Genomic DNA, 21770 nt, shown 5'->3' with positions numbered 1-21770 from the left:
ATAATCATAGATCATTAGATCTTGAACTGTAAATGGAATTAAAATCATATTAATAGTTTTCCTCGAATTGAATCTCATTATTTACGAAACCAAACTTAGAGAGTTTATAGATGGTTCATTGACTTTATCAAGTATGCATAAATTATATATTAAAGAATGTGAGGAAAATAATAAATCACCAGTCAAGCTTTCAACTTATTCACATGTGTTCAACACTAAGTTTAACATAGGTTTCTATGTACCCAAAAAAGACCAGTGTGCTTTATGAACGGTACAATATAGTTCTGATATTGAAAAAAAATTTACAAGCTGAGCTTGAAGCACATAAAATGAAACTAAATTATCAAGGTTTGAAAGAAAAGATAAGAAGCTGCTAAAGAAAATACTGAAAAGTATATGGTGTCTTGTTATGATTGCAAAGTGTTCTAACTCCAGCTGCAAAAGTATCAAACTTTTATTATGCTAGAAAATTTGCCACCTACAATTTAACTATATATAGTTTGGGCGAAAATGAAGCAAATTGTTTTGTTTGGAACGAAGATCAAGGTAAAAGAGGTGCCAATGAAATATCTACATGCATTTACAAATATCTCATACAGAATTGTCTTCAGAAAGATACTATTTTTTATTCAGATAACTGTTCAGGCCAACAAAAGAATAAATTCATGATTAGTTTGTACTTGTATGCTATTAACTATCTAGATATTCCTTCTATTACCCACAAATTTTTGATAGTAGGGCACACACAAAATGAAGGGATTCAGTACACTCTACAATTGAAAACAAAGAATAGGCTACTTAGAGGAGGGTCAATATTTCTCCCTACAATGGCCTACAGTCATCCAAACAGCAAAACTGGAAAACCATTCAAATTAAATGAGCTACACATAAAGATTTTATAGATTTTAAGCAATTGAGTAAAGATATTGTAACAATTTTAATAAAACACTACAGGTCAAACTGTTTTATGAGAGATATTAAAATTATTAGAGTAACAAAGAATTCCCAGACAGATTCTTTATAAAACAACTTACGGAGAAGCAGATTTTAAAGAAATATAGTTTTAAAGAAAACTAGAAATTCAAAATAAAATCATCAAACATCAATTTGAAATTTGCATTTTCTGAAGAGTCTGGAATCACACAAATTAAAAAGACTTAATTTCATTGTGTGAAGCAAAGCTTATTCCAGATACTTACCATAGTTTTTATAAAACTTAAAAGTGTCTGAAATTAATAATACTACAACGAAGAAAGTGATTAATTTATAAATTATAAATTATTTTAATTTTAATTTATAACATTATACTCATCATAAGGTCATGATAATTATAATAAGTAATGGTTTTATTTTGTTATGTTTGATTCATATTTTGTTATTTTAATACACAAAATAAGTTCACTTATTAGACAGGTAGTCATTTTTAATTTTATTTTAATAATGAATTTTTAAATATGATTAAATACAACTGTTAATTTGTTTAAGGATATTTTATTATTATACCTATACCATTATCATACTATTATAATAAACAACACTTAATCAAATTTTAAATTACTAATAAAATATTATAATATAAAATTATTTATAAGTTGTTTAAATTTCAACAGTGCACAACTCGATTTATGGCATAAAATGTTCATGGCTTAAATTCAATACTGCCATATTTTAATAAGTGGCATCTAAATCAATTTCTGTATGCAACAGTCACATATCAAAATGTGGCAGTCTTGCATTTACTTAAAAAATTGTAAATGGCCACAAGTCTAAAATTTTGGGTTTAAGAGTGAATTTCATAATATTTGAAAAATTAATATTGTAAAGTATGATTGTAAGTATTTAAATATTAAATTTCAAAAGCATAAGTAAAAAACTCATTAAAATATCTTAGTTCCAAACTTCAAATCGATTTTTCTCAAAACTATAAATTTTGAGTTGTGGCAGTCTTGTTCTAGGAGTGCGATATAGTATTACTTTAATTTAGTTTAAAAAAAACTACTTGAATTTAAACTTTATGTACAGTAAAACGATAGGTTTTTGATGGGTTAATCATTTCAACCCAATAAAACATGTAGATACATGCAATATGAATAATAAATGATTAAATTAAAAACAAAGTTTTTTTTTTTTGTAAACAAAAATTATTATTTATAGTATAATGTAATGTAGTATTATTATTTATAACTAAAAGTAAAACAAAAGTAATTTTTATAATAATGGTCAATAAACAAATAGATATAAATAGTTACTTAAATTTACTGCGACAGGATAAATGTATAAAGAAGAGGGAAAGAGAACCGATGGCGTTTGTGAGAATTGTACTATTATGGTCTGTGGTTATCTAAATGGTCTCGGGAGGGCGTTGGACATAGGTACTAGGGTCACGCCGTTGGCCGTGACTGACTGGTGATGACTGGTGATGATATAACTCTTGACAGTCCGTTTATTACAGAGTAAAAAAGTTAAGTAATGAATTAAAAATTGTCTCCGTAATATACTTAAAAGGACATCGCCTAAACGTTCTTCATCATATAATTTATTTATTATATACTTATTTAAAATAAATTATTATCATTTTTTTTTTATACTTACCATATACGATAGATTGTGAACTTCACAGCAATTTATAGCTTGACTTAGTTGACACAGGTGTATGGATAGATATGATAAATATACCCAGAAACAATTTAATATACCATTTTATATAAAAACAATATATATATATTATGCATTGAAAAATGAAACATCCTCCTAGTTTTTATTGAAAATAATATTGAATGGTCACATCCATGACACCTGTGTCAACTAAGTTAACCTGTAAATTGTTGTAAGAGTTTATTTTCTATCGTTTATGGTAGGTATACTATAAAATGAAAAATGATAATAATTTACTCTGAATAATTTTACTTATTTTAGTAGGTATACTAGAAAATTTAACGTAAACAATATACATATATATATTTATGTATATATGATTAATGAACATTAATAACATATTTGGATAATGTTTTATTTATCTATACATGAAAATGTATATATACATATTATATATTTATATGATATTATTTGTTAGGTATAATTAAATATAAAAGAGAGCCAAAAAGTTGATTTATATTTATTTAAATGTATTAACAAGTTTATTTCTACGTGAATATTTATAACTTAAAAAACATACACAAATTTTAAAAAATGATTTAGAAAAAAAATCTTTCTTCGAATATAATATTAACAAATAATTTTAAAATTTCCATAGGCGTATTATATCGGACCATACTATCCGTTTATCATCTTATCGGTTATAACAAAGTTTGTTGGATTCGATCTTTGAATTTCATAGTTGAATTATCTGATATATTTTCCCTTCACGAATTAGACTTGTCTTTCTCATTATTGGCGAAAAGACGATTTAAATGATTTTTAGTTAAAGTTAATTATTTAGTTTGTCTTTTCAATAATGTATTAAACAACGTAGTGGGTTGATTGGGTTAGAAAAAGAACAAAAGTTTTAGGTTGATGATCAATAGATTTAGGTGGTTAGTTATGGCTATGACCTATATGTATTTTTTTGTATATTTGTGATCTTCGTTCGGGAAACGTAACATATTCTCAGAATACGAGGACTTAAATTTAATGATTTACTTTTCGTTTTTATATGATGTGCTCAATTGAGTTTTTTTATCGAGATAGATTCCTAAGGATAACATTGTTGTTGATAAATAGTGGAAGACTGTTAATTAAGCGTAGATAGTGAAGGTTATGGCTAGATTTTGTTCAATTGATTTTTATTTTCAAAGGTGGAATTAGCTTTGGAGCTTTAATAGATGGTTCTAAAACCGTTTTGAGGATTTTTCAAGGTCTGGGTAGGGAAATATTATTTCCGTATCATTGGCGAAGTTAACAATGTAAATAACATCTGAGTGAGGTATACCCTAGGTAAAAATGTTGTAGAGTGTTGGATCTAGTATGCTACCTTGGGAAATTCTTGCCGTAATAAGGTGTGCCGTGTGCATGTTAAATATTTTCTGCGTAGTATACCGTGGAGGTGTCGTGGTTGTGCTAATGACTTCTTCCTCCAACTACGCGTATTTATGAGCGGGCCGGTGGCGGCTGATCACGTGGTTTCTTTTTAATGAGCACGATTGCGTATTTGCGTGGTGGTACTACTTTTTATAATCGTAAAAGTAGTTCGTCGTAACCAACGTGTGTGTCGTACACTCGTACGCGAGAAAAAATAAAAAGGCGACAGGCCGACGCTGCCGAAAAACCAATGTGACCGACCGTCATACATGACTATACTAACTCTGGGAGAATTTATGTGGCGATGACATTTGGAGAATTGATGTGAGATTGCGTTTGGTCGGATCAGAGTCGAAGTTTCCCACCCGTCGACACACTGTTAATTTTCTGTATGTTTTTGCAGTGATTTGGTCACGTTCTGTAGACGTGATTTCAAGATAATCGACTGAACAATTATATTGTGTGTCGGCCTCTTATCGTCTGTGGTATACTATAATTAAGATAGTGATTGAGAACGGTGCGTGTGTTGGAAGCGATAAGGATGTAATGATTACATTGCACTGGAGTTTCGTAAGCTTTTTTTTTTTTTTTTACTTACGATTCAGTTAGAATGATTTGGTTTTTATTTTTTTATTTCTGAGGGGCTGCTGAAGATCTAACTTAGACTAGTTAACTCTGGCTAGTCTAACTAGTCTAAATGTGTGTTTTCAATACTCTTACAAAAACAGGGCCTGATGGTCGACTTTATGACATCGAGATCGTAATCTATTTCAATCAATTTTATTTTTGAAAATAATCGATTCCCACTATACAGTTACCAATTACTATGAATATATCGGACAAGCCAACACTATTGTCATAAAACATTTTAAAACTGATATTACGTTGTTAAATTAAAAGCATTCTGCCTAAGATATTTTTTTATAATAACAATACACGCTTTGATGATAATTTGGAAAACATATTATATTAATCAGCTTTGTTGCCGTATAAATATTATGATTCGGTATCAGAGCATGTTGATAAAATGTCCTAATATAAAATGTAAATAATTTGTGTTATTTGGCTTATTATAAAATGTGGTGTTATATGAAATATATTTAATGAATGTTGTAGTCTATGACCTCTGGTATAACGATAAATACAATGACTTAATATTTATCGGCGCACACTAGTCCCCCTCCCCGACAAGGTTAGTAACAGATATACATACACATAAATTGCGTCCAAATAGTTAGTAGGAGCCAGGAGGCTAATATTTTGTACGAATAGTTCTCAGGATAACTTTCAATTAAAAACTAGAGAGGCTTAGAAACTAATTAATTGTAGTTTTGATTTATAGCTTTTATGTATAATGTGTAGATAAATAGAACAAATTGAACTTAATAAAGTGTCAACTTTTTATTTTATTTTTTTTTTATTAAACTAATTGTTTATTATGGTGTATATCAGACATCAGTCTACAAATAATTATGTACATATTTAAAATATATTAATTATTTATTTTTTATGTATACAATATTTTTTTTATAGTGTTAATGCACACTGAAATCTGTTCATATCGTATTTTTGAAATATTTTGATTCTTTAGCTTTTTAATTTAATTTTTAATTAATACAATTATGCTTTTTTTCTGGTTATATGTACTTGAATGTTGTTACATATTTTTTTTGAAACAAAAAGCATGAATCAAACTAACTATAACTCAACTTATACAATATGTTAGTATTGTTAACTTCAGATAGTTTGAGTATAATAACTAATGTCTAATAGGTACTTATATTAATATTATTGTACAATTCATGTAAAAATTATTATTTATAAAAATATTAAATACATTTTATGAAATTCGAAGAAATTATGACGACGATATACAGTACATAGAAAATGTACTTATTCTGAAAAGAATGAATTCTTCCATTAAAGTTGAAATAATTCATCGTTTGCAATCCATTAATTATCTATCGATAATGCCATATTACCATTAAACAAATCAATATAAATTTATATAATTATAATTTTATTTTTTTTTCAGAAAAACCGCATCTAAAAAAATTATTTAAATAATATTCATAGCATTTTTTACACCATGAACAGGTTAGTTTTAGAAAATATTTAAAAAGTATTTAGTAATTACAATTTGTAAGATTATTATTATTATTATTTATTATTGTTTTAGGTTTATAACAGATAACGAAAGTGAGATAAAACGGTCTTTGAATCCAAAACAAAATGCAAATATTTTTGAATCTATTACATACAGGTAAATATATTTAATTATACTATAATTTGCTAAAGCTTTAAATTTAACTATTTAAATAGCAATTTAATTTTAATTAACTTGTAAATAAACTGTGAGGTTTTTATTTATACGTACTAATATCTCGTAAATATTCAATAAATAATAAATTTTGTAATGGAATCTATTTAATATCATATGATATTATATGTGTAAAAATTGTGTTAAAAAAATGTGCCCAACTATTTATTTCCAGCAAATAAGTATAAATAAAAATTATTTTTTGTAATTTTGACGAAGATATATGTATGTATAACTAAATTTTTTTTTGTATAAAAATTTAAATTTAAAGAAACTATATGTACTCAGGTGGTATATAGCCATATAGGTACCATGTGGTATGTATCGATGTATTTTTATATATTATTGCAGTTATCTACCGTTATCGCTGTATACTATTACATCGTATCATGATTATTTACCATTTTTAAAGTTACTAAGCATATATTATATTTAGATTAAAAATTAAAACTATTGGTTTCCAAACTTTTTTGACGGAATCTTGTATCAGCCATTGGGTCCACAACATAATATTTTATTGTACATATTGAATGTGTGGATTATATGTTAACAAGACCCAAAAAAATATGTATATCGTCAAAGTATTTAATATTTAAAATATCATGATAATATTATATCTATATTATGCTGCACTATTGCAACATTTGGTATTCTATATGGGATAATATACAATTATAATAGATTGAATTTGGTTTACATACAAACTAATATATAACTAATAATACGTGACACGTGTATTAGTGAATTTATATTACCTTTACTATGTTTTTCTCATTAAATTTGTGATTGCATTAAATTGATATTCATAGGCGCAATTTGGATTAAATGTATGGGGGTGCTAGATTTATGTTGATCAAAATGACCCGTAGGTGACTTTTCTACAGCATCATTCATGCATTTTCGTTAAACTACCTTATAATTTATTAACAATTTATAAGAAAATTAAATATTAATAAAGAAAATAAAACACAAATTTCAAATATAACGTATAAGTAATTCCATTTTTATTTTTATATTATATTGATGGGAGAGTGGTTGCATTAAATTAAAAAAAGAAAAAAAAGAAGATATGAATAAAACAAAAAAAACATTTATTTTTACCGTGCATACCATAGAGTAGGCGGACGGGACAGAATCGAACTCTGTCATCTGACAATAACAAGACTCCGTTGTCGTCGTGGTCGGTCCAAATCGTCGGTCGACGCACGTCGATGACGTACACAAAATATATTAATAATAATAATAATAGTAATAGTAATAATAATAATCACTAAAATATTAAAGATATGCGTATTTGAAACATACTAAAATTATTTATTATTTTATCTTTATCAATTTTAGCGCTTAAATCTCATTCAATATTAATGACTGTTTTCCATTTACAAAATATTCTAAAGATGTTTCGGCGTAATCGTTATCGATAATCGTTTTATAAAATCTTCTTGTGTTATTAATACATAATTTAAACAATAAATTGACAATAATATTTTCTATATTATTCTGATCAGTGATCGGTATATTTTATTATTATTAATATGAATATGAAAAGTTCTAGAATCAAATTTATCCTAATGTCTATCACATAATATCATAATTTATAATCAATAAAAATTCCATGATGTTATTAAAAATTTGGGGGTGTTAATAAACATCCCCAAGCATCCCCCCCCCAAATTGTGTCTACGTTGGTCGTTGATATTAATATTTTGTAATCCATAATCCATTATGTGATATTAGGACGTAGGTAATTGATTTTATAAAATACTAGAATAAACAAATAAGCAATGGGATTTTCAATGACCAAAACTGTATTCATTATAGCTGCCAGATAGGTAGCATTGTATAAATGAACATTAACCACTTGTATATTATGAAGTATAGTTATTGCACATCAACTCAATGCGCATTAGGGAGCGAGTTTATATGCACCTAAAATATCAATGATTAGATGTTGAATAAATTAAAAGTTAATGTGAATGTTTTTTAGTCCATGCTTTATATTTTGGATACGTACCATGATCAAAATAATTATACTTTTATCATAGTGTTAACTTTTAATCAAAATAACTTTGAAATTCTTGCTTAAATATTAATTTGATTTGACGAATGAAATTAAACAATAAATGTGCATTGACTTGATGCGAAATAAAAATGCGTTTTTATGCACCTAATTCTCGGACTAGCTCAATGTGCAATAACTGCTGCATAATATAAACGTGGCAAATTTATAGCTGCGTACACTGCACTTATAAGAGTTGTAAAATTTGCGCTTAATGTTACGTAGACGCGTATCAACAATAGATATGTGAATGTAAAGGTGTAACACCGTCCCATAACAAAAGTTGATATGCGATAAAGTTACATTGCGTTCCACGAGTTGTCGGAAAATTCGAGTCGTATCAAAAGATTGGCGTTTGGTGGAGTTAAGAATAGTGCGTTACCCGCAAAAATTACAAGTGTGTGTATAAGCAGCTGATTATTATTATTATTATTATTATTATTATTATTATTGACGGAAATCAAAACATATTCCTAGATCGATCTGTGCCAGTGATGGAAACATCGATAAACCGATATTTTCATAATATCGCATTATCACCATAGTTTAGTAATAATACATAAATACATCGTGCCGTACGCAATAATTATGAGATAGTAATCGTTTATTTTATTACTCTACGTTAAATAGACATTGTAAATTTACTAAATTTCGACATTAAATAGAGCAAATCTTTATCAATAAAATCAGTGAAATTATTGATGCATCAATATTTTGTCTTGTTAGAGATTTTACTACATTTAATTACTAATGACTAATAGTAATACATTTTAGATTTTGGATCTTCTTGCAATTTGAAGACTGTGTTTTATATAGTAATCATTTTAATAATATTGATACAATAGTTAACTATTATAAAATTATGTTTTGTTTAGCTGGATGTTAAATCTGTTCAAAACAGGAAATAATAGGGATTTAGATGAAACCGATTTGTATATGACATTGGAAGATCAGATATCATCACCATTAGGTGATAAATTAGAAAAGTAAATTTATTAAAATTCAATATTATCTTTAACAATATTATGATAAAATTAATTTTTAATCTGTTTTTAGTGAATGGCGATTAGAATTAATCAATGCATACTCTACAAAACGTAAGCCTAGTTTGCTGAGAGTTTTGATTAAAATATTTGGCTGTAAATATTTGTTAAGTGGGTTGGTATTCGGTTTCAATGATATTTTTTTTAGGTAAGAATACTATTCCTGTTAATTACACTTTTTATAAATAAAGATATTTGGATAACGATATTAGGTTTTAATGGACTGTTAGATGGGACCTGGCAACCAATTGGCAAAATACAATTGTCTGTTTATAGTTAAAAGTTTTAACCTATATGTATAGGTACTTACCTAATATCATTGATTATATATACTATAGATGGCTCACTGCAATAGGAAATAAGCTACGCATTAAATGGCGGGTGCCGTTATGAGTCGTTGCGGACTGTCTCTAGTTGTGGCGGGTGCCGTCAAAATCGCTCTAGTAGATCACAGGAGTGGGGATCAGTTGAAACCACTTTGCGATAGTGACGGACGTCGCCGCCTCGCCGGTCGCGTACCTGCGCCATTCCCGGCATCGAATGGCAATTTATGTTATATTGCTATAATATTATATTTGTACTTTTAAAATATAATTATTGTACTAGAAGCGCCCGGCGGTGGTGTAGACTGCGAAGCCGCCAAAGCACTACCGTCGAGTGACGCATGCAAGTCGGATTAAGGGCCCCCCCGGCTAAACAGGCCCCCCAAAAAATATTATAGACTTGCAGCTTTTCTACAATTATGGTCATACAATTAAAAAAAATTATTTAACAATATTTATTTAAAGATATAACTTAAAATATTAATTATTTGAAATAATCGTTTGTGACAAGTTACAACCATGTTATTAAATGTTATTGAAAATGTATTTTATATACGCTAAGAGCTAAGACACCAAGTGGCGGCAACGTGCACCGAAAATATTGTATAGATATTTATAAATTTATTGTTATCAGTTTTTAACTAATAATTAAATATGGAATTCCTAAATAATTTTCATAAGTTTACAACAGTACCTACTCTACTATTGAACCATCAAGTATCAATATTGTCGTAGTTATAGCGTTCTTTTATTTTTGCGGTTTGAAATTTTTATTTTAAAATGTCTGGAGATAAATGTGTATATTTTAACTGCAACTTAACTAGAAGATCGTCAAAAAATACATTTCATCCATTTCCAGCTAACATAGATATGCACAACCAATGGATAGTTAATTCTGGTACGTTTTTAAAATGTGGTATATTAATTTACATAATTATATAAGGTTTATAAATATGATATTTTATGAATAAATGCTGTGCATAATTTTAGGAAACATAAAGCTTGACGGAATGAGTCCGAAGAAATTGAGAAAACGTTATATATGCTCTGATCATTTCGATAAAGCAATGTATATGAATTCGACATGTGTAAAACCACGACTAATTCAGAATGCATTACCAAAGAAATATTCTACTGGTAATTAAGTTCAAATTATTAAAATATTAATTAATTCATTAACATTTTATTAAATGAATAGTTTGTTCTTAAAATGTATTTTTATATGTCTTTATAGATTCCAGTGAACAACCAGTTATGATATCGAGTGCTAAGGCTAACAATGATATACAAAATGAATATGTTTCTACGATAGGTAAATAAAAAACAATGTTGTTATACCTATCTGTATATATAAAATGACTTGTCCTGGGTGATTCATTATCACCTAGCCGGAACCGCTGTAGCTATGGATATGAAATTTTCAGTAAATGTACTTAATACTATGTATAGGCGCACTAAGAAAGGATTTTTCGAAATTCGCATTTTAAAGGGTAAAAAGAGCATAAAATAGTTAATTTTTAACGATGGGTGAGGTTCGTGGTACGGCAGCCGTCGACGCGCGGTAACTAGACGTGGCCGCTCAAATTTCAAAATTTTACGTGTAAATTGTACTCTAAATATTCTCTGGCCAATGCTAACATTTTCTGTAACCAATGACAATCCCATACAAACAAACAAATATTCGAAATTTCCGTTGGCCGAAAATAAAATTATACACGGGGACGGGGACCGAATTGTATCTTACAATTTGTCTTCGAAATATTAAAATAAGGTAATTTTTTGCCGACTTCTGATTATTACAATATATGGGCAACCTACTACCTAGGATCAACATATCTAAAAGTAGCCTGTAATAAATATAAAAACTGATAAAATAAAAGTTGTAATAGGTAACACAAAAAACTGTACACGGGCGAAGCCGGGTTATTCAGCTAGTATATAAATATAATATAATTGACACATATTTTGATTTAATAGATGAAAATGTAAATGTTGAAACCATACTGGAAACTACGCCAACTAAAAAAAAAATTCATTCAGCGACATGTTCAGGTAATTTATTTTTTTTATTATATTACCAAAAAAGCATAATTGACAAATACAGCAATAACAGTCTTTGTGCCTCGCTCAACCGTAGAGTCTCACCCGACCTAGGAGTTTAGCCCTATTTAATATTTAGCTGATAAATATTATTAAATAAATAAATACAAATATTTAAGGCGCCTAGATCAGCGGTTTCCAAACTGTGCGCCGCTCTGCCGACTGTAATTTGGTAAAAAATAAATTACGATAATTTTTAAAACGATGACGGTCATTTCGATTACCATTATGTCGATTGTCAAAAATACTTTTACACGTATTATTTTTACCTAAAATTTACGGTCATTTTTTTTAATGTACATTTACGATATAGATGTCCACTTTTTGAATGATAATGTAAACTATTTAGTAATTTCAATTCATCTTGCCTGATGTAATCATAATTTATGGACGCGGTCAATTCGATGCATTTTATTATATTGATTCAAGTATACTAAGCTCATATTAATTTTTGATGCCCTAATAAGATATGATAGAAATACAACAAAAATGTTTAAAAAAATTGGGTATATAATGATAAAATAATTAAATATTAAAATTGTATTGTAAAAATGGATGTTATAAAATAACACTCAATATTTTCATTATTTTATATAATATGAATGTATTATTTTATATTTATAAATATGTACTTATAGAATTTTATTTTATGATTTTTTTTTTTGACCTTAGATAAATATGATAAAACGCGTCGAATTGACATTCGTCGAAAAGTAGATAAATCAAAATTGCACGCGTCGAAATGACATATATTCCTGTTTTCTGTAGCTCGTTAATTAAATTTTTCTTTTAAAAATTAATATAATTGAAAATAACAATAAAAAATGGACTTAACTCTAGTAGACCAATCATCCTGGAACCACAATTTCTAATTTTATTTTTATTTAATAGAAAACATTTGCTCAGTTGATAATGAAAAGAGTCCATTTGGTAGTAAATTAATTCAAGATTTTTCTCCCAAAGAATTACGATTGTTAACACCAAAAAAAAAATATACTACAGAAGTAAAAAGTGTCAGTTCATTTGATGCATATGAAAATTATTTTGGCCATCAAACTTATTCAGTGTCACCTGGAACTTCATACAGTGTCTCAACTTATACAACTTCCTAGCCCTACTAGTAAAATCAATAGAAAAAATAAGTTCATGAAGTACCAACAATTGTTAGAAAAGTATGAAAAACAAAAAAAATTATTGTGTAGGAAAAGATCCAAGATTTGTTTTTTAAAAAACCAATTAATTAAAAAGCAGAAACAAGACAAAATAAATACTTATTCATTTATCAACAAAACAAAATTTTTTTCAAAAAACTCCAAATCCTTAGTGACTATGCAATTATTACATAAGAAGCGAAAACCTTGGTTACAAAATGAAAAAATGTTAGCAATTTCGATATTTTATAAATCACCAACTGCTTACAAATTTATGAGAAAAAATAATATTATTCTACCAGGTGTAAGTACGTTACATGCATGGCTTAAATCCTTCCAGTATATGCCTGGTTTTATTCCTGAATATATGACTCAAATGAAAATTATGTGCAACACAATGTCTTTCCAAGAAAAAAAATGTGTTATCATGATAGATGAAATGGCAATCAAATATTGTTTAGAGTATAATAAATCATTAGATATGATAGAAGGGTACGAAGATCTAGGACATCTCGGTCGGTCTAATCGGCCTGCAAAACTGGCCTTTGTCATAATGATACGAGGTTTATATAACAAATGGAAATTGCCAATGTCTTACTTTTTAAGTTCAACTGGTGTCAAAGGAGAAGAAATGGCAAAAATAATAAAAAGTTGTGTTTCAGAATTAATCAAAATTGGTTTCGATCCTGTGTGTATCACTTGTGATCAAGGTACAGCAAATCGTAAAATGTTTTCTATACTAAATGCTACATCAGACAAGCCATACACAATAATAGAAGGAAAAAAAATTTATCTAATTTACGATGTACCACATCTTTTAAAAAGTATTAGAAATAATTTATTAAATGGAAATATACTGTTGAAGTTTTCAAAATGTGTCAAAACAATACGGTTTTATGATTTTAAAAAGACATATGAAATTGATAAATCAAGTGTAACAACCCGGGCTATGTGCAAAATAGGTGAACAACATATAAATCCAAATCCTTGGCAAAAAATGAGCTGTAAAATTGCTATACAAACGTTTAGTAACAGTGTGTCGGCAGCTATAAAAACATGTGTAGCAACCGGACAGCTAGATTCTATAACAGCATTAGATACCGCAAACTTTTTTTCGGGACTGAACGATTTATTTGACACATTAAACAGTAAAAATTTGTTTGATAAAAATCCCAATAGAAGACCCATGTGTAAAAATAATCTTAATGCTATAAATATAATTAAAAATTCAATAAATACATTTAAAATTGCAGAAAAACAAAGTTTCCAAAATTCGTCAAAGATAATTAAAAAAAATGTCCCACCTTGCTTCACAGGAATGATTTGGTCATTAAATGCAGTATTGGACTTATATGAAACTGAACAATCAGAAATGTTATTTGCTTCACCTTCAACTAATTTTTTTTTAATGACCAACCGTTTGTGTCAGGATCCTATCGAGAATTTATTTTCAATATTTCGACAAAAAGGTGGGTACAATAAAAACCCAACTTGTCGTACACTACGATATTCTTTTGCGAGTGTATGCTCATTTGGGTTATTAAATTGTGCTTCGGAAAAATCTAATTGTGAAGAAGATGATGACATATTTTTGGTTTCTAGTCAAACACCAACAAATGATGACATAGAAAATCACTCTCAACAAAATATGGAATCATATAATAAGTCATCAAACTTAATAGAAGATAATGATTCCACATCAGAAGAAGAACCAGATAATGAATCAAGAACAACTCTTGAAAAATGTTCAACGATTTATTATGCTGGTTATTTAGCAAAGAAATGCTTGGACAAATTTCAATGTGATCAATGTCAAACATTTTTATTAAAACCATGTAAGGATTTAGATGATAAACAACAATTATTAATTGTTAATAAAACATTTAAGGACATCGATTTAAATGCATCTTCTGGTTTGAAGGCTCCATCTGAAGATCTGGTACAATTTGTATCTATATGCTTAAATGTTTTTAAACATAGTTATAATCAACTCAAAAGTGAAAAACATTTAGTCAATAAATTGATGACTCAGGCAAACCATTGTATACCCGAAAAAGTTGTGCAACCAGTGTGTGCTAAACATTTTGAGTACATAATGAGACTTTTATTTATTGTAAAAGTATTCAAAGAATGTAAATGGTGTTCAAAACCACCTGAACGAAATACAACTTCACAGAAACCAAATCCAAAATTAAGTATCTTACAACACTTATAAAATTTACATATAACATCTAAACAATATTCATCAATTATTATTATCTGAACGACTGAACTTTTGAATTATCTAAAATGTGTTTTAATGTAAAATTGTGCTTGAAATATTTTGATTTATTGTTTATGTACTTTATTATTATTATTATTTTATTAGTTATTATCAATGATTATATTTACATAATCAATGTTATTATTAACATATTACAGAGTTTGTAATTAAACATTAACATTTATTATCTATTTATTTGAATATGTGTTTATTTCATTATTTTCAATTTGGTACCTATCAACCTATCTATTTATTTAGTGTTTATTTTATCAATATACTTCATAATAATAAATACTTTCCTGCCGCAAATGTCCAAATTAGTTATTAACTTATTAGACTGCTAAAATTCACTATTGCTTCGACAATATTGTCAATAATATTTTTGTTTGTTTTGTTAATTTTTCCATCGTAACGTGATTGACGATTGTGATCGCGTAGTCGTCGTCGCTTCCGAGAAGCGCGACGAGCAAAGTGTAGGTTGTAGGAGTTGCGGGTCGCGGGACAACACGCCATGGCGAGGTGGTCGACGACGACGTACGACAGAATTTGCCGATGAGATACGACGATTACGGCGATTAGAAATAATATTTTATTTTATTATAGACAAAATTCCTTATCGCCCTCTAACGGAAATAATTTCCGCGCAGCGTATTTTATAATGCAGTGGGATATCTATAGTATATATAATCAATGCTAAAACATATAATTATTGACAGAAAATATTTTATTTATCTAACATTTTTAATTTTTGTAGTTCTCAAGACTACAAGCTATCATTATTGCGATTCACGACTCATCGGAGATGACAATCATCATCGAGTTGCAAATTGTTATTATATTCGTAACATTATCATTTATGAAATACATATTAATAAAATTTGTGTGAACTATTAAGAAACCTATTATTATATAATAATATTATGTACGTCCGTATGCAAAGTCGGTGCGTTACGGGTCACCTAAAACTGCTTAGGTGTTACCTAGCTACGGGGCATGTAACCAATACTTAGTGAGCCCGTAAATTTGAATTATATAGTCAAAATTTAAGTCACTCGTAGTTAGGTATTACTTAAAATTACATTATTCTTCCATGATATTTTATGTTATCAGCTGGGTTATCACTTATCAGTGGTTCATTTTTATATTAGTTCGAATTTTCATTTTTAAATTGTCATCAACAATCACGCATTAACATTTAACTAAGATTTACAACTATATTATTTCACTAGTTAAGCATATTATAATTAAAAATGAAAAGTACTAAAAGAGAGCGAGGTCCGAATTGGGATACTCTAGAGAAAGAAATATTTTTCCATTGTGTAGCTAAAGTGAAACACATTATAGAAGATTCAAAAAAAGATTTTAACTCAAACCTAAAAAAACACGAAGCTTGGGAAAAAGTAACAAATGAGTTTAATTCACATGCTCAAGTTCAAAAGGTAGGTTCTAATGTATAATTAACATGTAAAAACCGGTATGTTTAGGTATTTATTTTATAAAATATACCAGCATGATTTTGTTGTTAATGTTGTTATAATAATGCTTACAGAGAGAAGTAAAGAATTTAAAAACATTTTGGGAATCAGAAAAAGCCAAATCTAGGAAAACATTCACTTCTGAAAGGTATAACAGATTGAAAACTGGAGGAGGTTCATATGAAACAACAGCTGATAATATTCAAAATCCTGAGGTGGAGGAACTTATTGGAAAACCGCATATTGTAGAGTGGAAAAATAATTATGACAGTGATGGTGTGGCATTTGAAAAATCAAAAACCAGTTAGCCATAATTTGTTTTTTAAATACATTTTATAACATTTTTTAAATTTATTTTTATGTTTTTGAACTTATGTAATGTTATAGACAGTTCAAATATTATGGACAGTTCGGGTAATATTGTTCATTTGGAAATTATCAATGCTGAGACACCAATATAGATTTCTGGTACATATTAGTTATTGCATTGATCATATTATGTAAATGTTAAGTTATTAGATAAGTTTATTATTTATTTGTTTAGATGAATTATTTACTGAAACAGATTTTAGTGGGCCGAAATCAGCTATTATAATAGATATAACTAAAACTCCAGTTAATGAAAGCTATATAAAACCAGTACAACCAGGTTTGTGTACTATCCTAATTTATGTAATTTTCTTACTTAAATTGCTTTCTGTCATCTATACTAGTCAATAGGTATAGTTAATTTTGTGCTTATTTAAACAAAACTATTTTGTTTTTTAGAAAAAAGAAACCATATTGAAAACATCACAAGCAAATCCGCCAAAAAAGATGGTATCCTAAAAGAATGTGAGCTGAGAGTAAAGAGGCAAAAAATGGCAATTGAATCAGAAGAAAAAATGAATAAGTTACAGGTAATATTAAAAAAAAAATAAAACATATTTAAAAAAGATGATATATGAATATACGATACAATGGAATACAATTATTATTGGTTATGCATAATATAAAATATAAATTATTACTGGGGTACAGAATTTTAGGTTTTTACATATTCTTACTGAATGTGTGCAGTTTTATCAGAAAGGTATTTATAGTTAACAATGTAAATTTGAAATAATTGTAGTAATTACAGTTGGTTTTTTATATTTTAACTAAATTTAATGTTTACAAGAAACAGTTACAAATAACTACTAACTAGACAACTATAATTACTTATAGCTTGAAAACAAATTGAATAAAGCATATTTTGATGTTCATTGATTATTTTTCTCATTTTTGAGTGAATTAAAATACAAATTTATTTTTATTTTTTATGGAGAATATTAAGATCATATTTCAGCTTTAAATTATCCTAAAAGTCTGGGCCTTAGTTATTACATAAGAATTGATTAATGTGGTAATTTAATTATTAAAGATATACAGAATACTAGCTGATAAGTTAATTAATATAAAACAAATTAATGTTCAAAATAGATTTCAGTATTGTATACATATTGTTATTCTACATTTCCTAATTTTAAACTATCTAGATTTTAAATCAGAAACTTATAATGCAGTCTGTAGTAGCTAAGCGCTTTGAGGAACATAAAGTGTTCAAGTTACAATGTGAAAAACTTGCTTTAGAAATGAAAAAAATTAAAGAAAATATTATTTAAATAAATATATATACAGGGTGTTCCAAATTTCTTGTGACAGCAGATTTCAGCATGATATACTTAAATTATGAAAAAATGACCTATTCGAAAACCTTTTTGAATCATATAAGCTAAAATAATTTGATATAAATTATTTTTTTTATTAATTAAAAAGGGGAAATTTTAGGGGTAACTTTTAAAATTCAAATGGGAACATATATTTTTGAAATATGATTCATATACGATTTATTTTTTAATGAATTTTGACGTATCATTAATAATTTTGCATTAATAATTAAAGAAGTTATTAACATTTTAATTTTGTATTTTAATTTATAAAATGCCATCAATGAATCATAATAATAGACATTTGTGCTTCTGTTATACGCCGATGCATTCTTATACAACCTTAATAATCTTTACGCTATTTAACTATCAATGTATTATAATTATAAAACGTATGTTTGATATCTTATTTAAGCTTAATATATTACATAGGTAAAATCGCATCATTGTATTGAAAATAAAAAAAAAACAACACATTAGATAACAATATAATATACCTACATAATATTATAATACGTAATATATTGTATATTGTTCTATTTATAATCATAACATAATATTTATAATTTATAATATAAACTTATAAAAAAATAGCATACAGTAAATAAATAGGTAATAGCATTTATACCAAATTGATGTACAAATTATATTATACAGCATACAATTATTTAAAATTTATACAAATAGGTACCTGTATTTTTCGATTAATTTAGGTACCTAAATACATATTTTTTTATTTAAATAATAGGTAATAACTAGGGCCCGGAAGTTCATGCATTTACATGTTTTTACGGAGTGCATCAAAACGTTGCTGGATGAGATAAAAATTTGAATCACAATCTACGAGTTCGAAAATGAAATTTTAATGTACATATTTTCGCATATTTTGAGGTTTATTAAAAATATAAGAATACTTTAAAATTCAATTGTATTTTACTGTATTTTAGTGTTATATTTTTATAATTTTTTTTTATAATTAATATTTCATGATAATGTTGGACTTTGAGTTTATTTCAAAATGCATTTGTTGAAAAATATGTCCTTTTAACGTCAATATAAAATGAAAACCTGATTAAAATTAGTATCATTGCTTGGTCGGGCTGATAATTGTTATTCATTTGTATTTGAAACCCTTACAAAATATTCAAAATCCCTAATTGTAAATTTTAATTCTTGGAGTAAATATAACATATTCAATTATATTAAAATTGTGGATATTTTTTCCTCGTCTTTTAATTATTATTTTTACCAAAAACAAAAAAAAAACTTAACGTAAAATAACAAAATACACATTTAGCTCATATTTTAGTGATTTAAAGAGTATATTTTGATAGTTTTTAATGCATGAACTTTCAGGCCCTATTAATACTATTATCATACCTACTTTAATATTTTGTTTGAATAAACTTAATATTAGATACACCATTTCTAAACACTGCAAAATGACAACATTGATTTAGAAAATTTGTATGATTAAATTTCGCGTTCAACATATAGCTAAATGATGCATAAAAATCAAACAGTTTTTGAAAGAACATCACCTTTTCACAACATAAAGATATGATTTATCCAATATTAAATAATAATAACTAGGGCTTGGATGTTGTTACAATGATTAAAAGTTATTAAAGACTTAAGGTTACAGCTAGACTTGGGAATTTAAGTTTTAAAAAAACCGGGCAAGTGCGAGTTGGACTCGCGCACCGAGGGTTCCGTACAAACCTGTAGGTATATAAGTAAAAGTTTTTTTTATTTTTATTGCAAAATGAAATTTATAACATAAAAATATGGAAAGCTGGAGGATCATAAATTAATGACAAAGGTATCTTTATCGTTCCAGTAATCCTTCATTTTATATTAACATCTATCATTTATTTTATAATATAACAAGGGCAAGCTTTTTTATCAAAGTTATTTATTTACAGTTTTTTAGTCACTATTTAGAAATCTGGTACAAAAATGTTAATTAAGAATTAAATTTGAACCAGATTTGTAAATGGTGACTGAAAAAGGTATGATTAGTACCACATTGAACATTGAAGTTCGAAAAAACGTTATCTATAGTTGTACTACTTCGTGTAGTGCTAGTGTTTATTAACGGAAACATGTTTAGGGATGAAAAAAATGTGGAAATTCCATTTTGGGGATTCATTCCAAAATCGATATTGAAGTCTCCCACAGCAATCAGACGAGAACATGATGTATACCTATTGAGGTTGTTGTCGTATATTGCTGTATTTATGCATTCTATTGCAACATTAATTGGACATTGTGGTGACCTATATACAGTTATCACTCTGACATTAAACATTTCAAAATGCAAGCATTCACAATGGCCGTTTGCAGCGCCTGGGTTATTTAAATAATACAAAACTCCTGCTGCCTTTACCTCAGCAGTACCGCCATAACTAAAGGATTGAAGCATCGTATCTTTGTACTCATGTCGTGAAGAGAACGGATCTCCCTGGGCATCGCTTGTATACAAATTAAACTCGTCCCAGTTATTATAAATATAATTAACTATTGTAGATCTAAGTAATTGTGTTTGTTCATTATTAATGGTATTGTATATAGAGTACGCTATTGCATGAAATAAACAACTTCCATCGGGAGGCATAGGTATTATATTATGTAAAATAATATTTTCGTTGACAATTAACGCAACTATAGCCATAATAATTATGGCTATATTATGGCTATATAATAATAATAATATATAATATAATATATATATATTAATAATATAGTAGTATAATAATAATATAATAATATAATTATTATATTTTTGTAAAGTTTTGGAGTTTTATTTATTTCGGTAAACGTGCGAACAGCATCTGGGCGCTCGTGCGAATGACGCATAGATAAAGGAAATATAGATGCCCGACTTACTCTTGATATAATTGTTCGTTTGATTTTAGTTAAAACAATTGTCACTTGTTGCGCTAGTAGAGATTACCTTGAAAACACAATAAAATAATATCATATTTATGGTATTTAGATTTCCCTCCAAAAATTGAAAAAAATGTTTAGAATTTGATAATATTTATTATTTAATTTGGAGATCATTAATATTGGCATACCTTATTATTAAAGACCGGATTTTGCATAAAATGCATGTTGTTATTTTCAACATCATATACATGCAGTCAATGAGTGTCCACAAATCATTACTTGATTGATTAAATATCAAATTTTATACTGCATATTTTTGATATTCTGACGTTAATACATGATCTCATTATTTTGCATTATTTACCAAAATGAGAATACAAATATACAAATAAAAACATAGATTATAGTACGTTTATATAATAAGCAATAATGACGGCAT

General features: G+C 27.4%; 3 protein-coding genes across 6 annotated transcripts; all 3 read left to right on the top strand.

The window, feature by feature from the left end:
• The first annotated feature begins 5275 nt into the window (after positions 1-5275).
• On the top strand, positions 5276-10308 carry LOC112597653 (multidrug resistance-associated protein 4-like). 3 transcript variants are annotated; one of them, XM_025343780.1, is made up of 6 exons: positions 5276-5491; positions 6053-6114; positions 6197-6280; positions 9272-9382; positions 9453-9587; positions 9778-10308. In XM_025343780.1, exons 2-6 carry the CDS (start codon positions 6107-6109, stop codon positions 9830-9832), a joined length of 393 nt encoding a protein of 130 aa, XP_025199565.1. In that variant the 5' UTR covers positions 5276-5491; positions 6053-6106; the 3' UTR covers positions 9833-10308. The 3 variants fall into 3 exon arrangements, with proteins under 3 accessions (XP_025199565.1, XP_025199566.1, XP_025199567.1); XM_025343781.1 differs by lacking the exon at positions 5276-5491 and adding an exon at positions 5714-5738; XM_025343782.1 differs by lacking the exon at positions 5276-5491 and adding an exon at positions 5768-5790.
• A 24-nt stretch (positions 10309-10332) lies between these two features.
• LOC112597652 lies at positions 10333-15320 on the top strand. Of its 2 annotated transcripts, none has more exons than XM_025343779.1 (5): positions 10333-10660; positions 10753-10899; positions 10997-11074; positions 11740-11814; positions 14330-15320. In XM_025343779.1, exons 1-5 carry the CDS (start codon positions 10543-10545, stop codon positions 15226-15228), a joined length of 1317 nt encoding a protein of 438 aa, XP_025199564.1. In that variant the 5' UTR covers positions 10333-10542; the 3' UTR covers positions 15229-15320. The 2 variants fall into 2 exon arrangements, with proteins under 2 accessions (XP_025199564.1, XP_025199563.1); XM_025343778.1 differs by having other exon boundaries at positions 14267-15320.
• Positions 15321-16526: 1206 nt separating this feature from the next.
• Positions 16527-18309, top strand: LOC112597651 (myb/SANT-like DNA-binding domain-containing protein 3). The gene is given in 6 exon segments (XM_025343777.1): positions 16527-16715; positions 16826-17054; positions 17139-17219; positions 17296-17400; positions 17520-17647; positions 18262-18309. Coding segments are annotated over 6 exon segments (780 nt in total).
• Positions 18310-21770: the final 3461 nt, after the last annotated feature.

This window comes from Melanaphis sacchari, unplaced genomic scaffold (assembly GCF_002803265.2).
Source record: "Melanaphis sacchari strain LSU unplaced genomic scaffold, SCAv2.0 Contig433_pilon_pilon, whole genome shotgun sequence".
Taxonomy (NCBI): Eukaryota; Metazoa; Arthropoda; class Insecta; order Hemiptera; family Aphididae; genus Melanaphis; species Melanaphis sacchari.
The sequence above is the reverse complement of the archived record's forward strand: the minus strand, read 5'-3'. Positions and strand labels throughout refer to the sequence as shown.